The 3,613-nt window shown below is 53.4% G+C and overlaps 1 protein-coding gene across 1 annotated transcript in view; it reads left to right on the plus strand.

Moving 5' to 3' along the window:
• TGME49_241240 (hypothetical protein) overlaps positions 1–3,606 on the plus strand; it is an 8,551-nt gene extending 4,945 nt beyond the window's left edge. The window contains exons 4-5 of the mRNA XM_018780624.1: positions 227–2,300; positions 2,652–3,606. Of these exons, the coding sequence (XP_018637593.1) occupies positions 227–927 (701 nt within the window). The 3' untranslated portion in view covers positions 928–2,300; positions 2,652–3,606. The remainder of the gene's footprint in view (positions 1–226; positions 2,301–2,651) is intronic.
• The last annotated feature ends 7 nt before the right edge of the window (positions 3,607–3,613 follow it).

Below are 3,613 nucleotides of genomic sequence, written 5' to 3' on the forward strand. Positions count from 1 at the left end.
CGACGGTAGGCCGACTGCTCATGGGAGCTGCAGAAGTCGACGGACTTGCATGAATCTAGTTTTTGTCGAGGTTGTTGCTGTTCATCCCTCATCCTTGTGCGCGGAACTGGATAGACGAGCATACAATGTGCGTAGGATACTGCGTTGTTGTCGTGCATGCATGATGCTGACGGGGTCTTTGTTGGGTGATGGCCAGAGGTTGCGATGTGACAAACCGCTGTTTGAGGTGGTCCTGGATGCGTCGGAGTGAGCGCAGTAGGCGCCCCAGTTCAGCAACATGTCGTGCTGGGGGAGACCGATGAGAGAATTCACGGATCCTACGCTTGTGCCGCAGGTGAAGATAGCTCCTCAACATCGGCCCTTACCGCTGTTCGTCTTGCTCTGCTGAGGGGACTGCAGCCAACCATACCAGCAGGACCACAGATCAGAATTAGCACACCTCCTGGCGGCAGATCACCCGGCAGCCCGCATAGCTCCCCCAGCCCTCATAGCTCCCGCAGTTCTGAGAGCTCAAGCAGGTCTGAGAGCTCCACGACCGCCACTTCGTCAGACGATCAGGGTTCGGGAGGGCGCGAGGAGAGGACGCTAGCGGGCGCGACGGCTGTCCCTGCATCTGCTAGTCCCCCGGGTGCGCGGCCGCAAACATCCCAACCAATGAAGGAAACGCTTTTGGGTGCCACCTCGCCGGCGATAGAGCTCCCGCTTGGCGGCGCAACACCGTTAGGCCTTTCTGGAGGCTCGTCACTGGGAACGCCGTCGTTAGGACATCCTTCAAGAGGTGCTTCGTTTCCTTCTCAGCTGTCTCTATTTTTGCGCGGAAGGCGGATTCCCTTCAAATCACAACTTGAGATACGCGGAGAATCGTATTCTCCGGGCGATGGTAAGGAGTGGAAGACACATTGGAGGGAGACCATGCATACTGAGTAGCAAACGGTTCTCTGTTGGTCAACTCCGTGCCACCTAGTGTCACAAACCAAAGTGTCTTGCGGATACTCTACGGGCACACTGCCTAAGGTTATAGCGTGCCACTGGATGATTTACTCGTAGGCATAGTCTTCTGAGTAGCTTCTTGAACACTGGTGGGCAGCTTGCTCGCTCGGTACAGTCGATGCGATGCTGATGGCGTTCCACACTATATTTATTTTGCCCTTTTCCCGCTTATGTTTCCCGGCAGAACTGACGAGCGCGTCAGAGTAGGGGCATCCAAGGAATGCCATACATGCGCTGGTTTGAAGTAAATTTTGAAGGTGGCGGTAGTTGAAGTGGAGGCGGCAAGTCGCTGACTACGAGGGGCGGGAGACGCTGCACTTGGTGGGAACCTGCGAGCAACGTGATTCTGCGTTATCACGCATACCACGACCCCATGTGAGAGCATTTCCCGTCTTGATCTACACCTACTCTGAATGTGCACACGCACCAAACATCGCTTGAGAAATCCTCCCCCGCTGATGTGCGTCCCGAGCTTCCTTGTCCTCCGCAGCATGAACACACTCTTCAGACGCCGAATCGACTCCGTGCAGTCCTTCCGGCGCCATGCTGGCATGTAGGCCACTTCAGGGACTTTCTCGAGTGTAGAAGTTGGGGATCCGGATGAACGACATGCTTCGCAGTGGCAGGCCGTTCAGATGCGAGATGAAAATCTGTCGGATTTGCTGAAGAACATTTCATCCGGTGAATGCGTCGGCAGTATGTGCTAAGGGGGTGTTAAGCAGCATAGTCACAAAACTGGAGAGAAGAGAGAGAACGGAGCAGGGACACTCCGGAATGGAATAGAAGACGTTTGGGAAGAAACACATAACGGAGAAATTGAGGGATTTGTGGAGGCACTGAAAATCGAAGGGGTCTGAAGCGACGGCGAAACGGGAAGCGAGCGCGATGACAAAAGGGTAACAGGAGACAAAGTGGGTCGGAACAGACGGGCGAGAAGGAGACAGGAAGGAAGGGAGGAGGTAGAAAAACGGGAGAAGGAAGACGCAATACGAGCAAGTGTGAAACAAAGAGATGTCGTTGGAAGGGTGGAATCTGCGTGCCTCTAGGGAACGGAAAACAATATAACAGTATGGTCACGAGTGCAGCACAGACTGGAAGGTGCCTTGGACCTTTCAGCAGGGCTTTTCTGGTGAGGCAGAAAAAGTGATAAAGGACGTAGCGGCAGGTAGACTGATGCTTTGGGGGAACAGTGAGAGGGGAGGTGACTACGCGAGCGGTGAACGAAAGAGGAATGCGAAAACCTGTTGAAGCAGGAAGAAATTGATGGACGTGTGAGACAGGAAGCAAGCCAAATGGCAAGCGTGGCAGAGGTACGTCTCTCCCTTGTTACTGTTATGAGTCTCTCGCAGTTTCCTTCTATGTCCAGAACCGCAACATCATGTTTAGAACTACCAAGCTAGTGTGTTCGAGCAGAGTATCCGATGTTGAAAGCAGCGGCATCCAAAAACAATGGCTGGTTACTATGTGTGTCATTCGTTATTTTTCTGTGTTCGTTTTCCGCCAGGGGGTCATGACTGCGGAACGTTTAAAGTGGGAACGAAGTAACGAATACACACGAAGTGTGAACAAGCAGGGTGTGACGGAATTGCGTAGAAAACTACCTGTGGCCATCCGAAGAAGATGTCTCTCCTCTCTCACTGCTCTACGTTTTGTGGCGACAGACAAGAACGCAACAGCCTCATTACGGCAGCTGTAACAGTAACCGTCGGGTCGGTGGTCATGAATGCCACACCTGCGCGGAGGGCAGTTAGAGAAATAATGCGCGCGTCATTCACGCGAAAAAACGAACAAACCGGGGGCATCTGGGAAACGCGAAGGTGGTTCGAAAGGCCGAAGGGTTCAACATTCGGGAATCCAGATGTCGAGGTCTCGACTTTTTTGGGGCCAGCCGGCCGCTCAACATGCCAGGCAAAGGCAGTCGAATGAACAACGACGCATGGCTGTCTCACCATATAGTTAGTAGAGACCTCATGCACGGTGAGGCGGTGTTGTTGCCGCTCTGTCGCTCCAGGTAGAATTTGGAGGTGTGCCAGACGAATAGGCCAGAACGCCATAGAAAAGGAGGGTAACGAGCTGCGCAACCAGTTCGAGGGGCTCTTTCACGGTCCCTTACAGCCCTGTCGAGAGATCAGAGCTCTGACAGCATTTTCCTGAACTCGATAGTCGATTCAGAAACCGAAACCGACCGTGGTGGGGAGGAGTGCCGAAACGGGTATGCGGGACCAAGAAGGCTGTTCAAAGACGAAGTTTGTTCGGCCGGCAGCTACGCTGCGATCCCTGGAGCTTCTGTACCATCGTCAGGCTTCTACGCTGTTTGTTGCCACTCTCGTGTCCCTCTGTTCCTCTTCTGATTGCCACATCATTCGGGGTAATGTCGTTAAACCAGTCTTCAGCGAAACGTGGAAGGGTGATGTGGGCATGCACCGGGTCTCATGTTTTTTGAGTCAGTTGGAATGGGCAATTTCACATCCTCCGATCGTTTTCTGGAAAGATGCCCCTTGTTCTACGGCCGCAGGGATCCTGGAAGACTAGCGAACTACGTAGCCCATTGCACTGATCAGCCTGCCCTTCTGTTCATGTCTTCTGCTGCAGCGGCAGGTAGCAAATCGTTTCCTTATATACT

This window comes from Toxoplasma gondii, chromosome VI (genome assembly GCF_000006565.2).
Source record: "Toxoplasma gondii ME49 chromosome VI, whole genome shotgun sequence".
Lineage (NCBI taxonomy): Eukaryota > Apicomplexa > Conoidasida > Eucoccidiorida > Sarcocystidae > Toxoplasma > Toxoplasma gondii.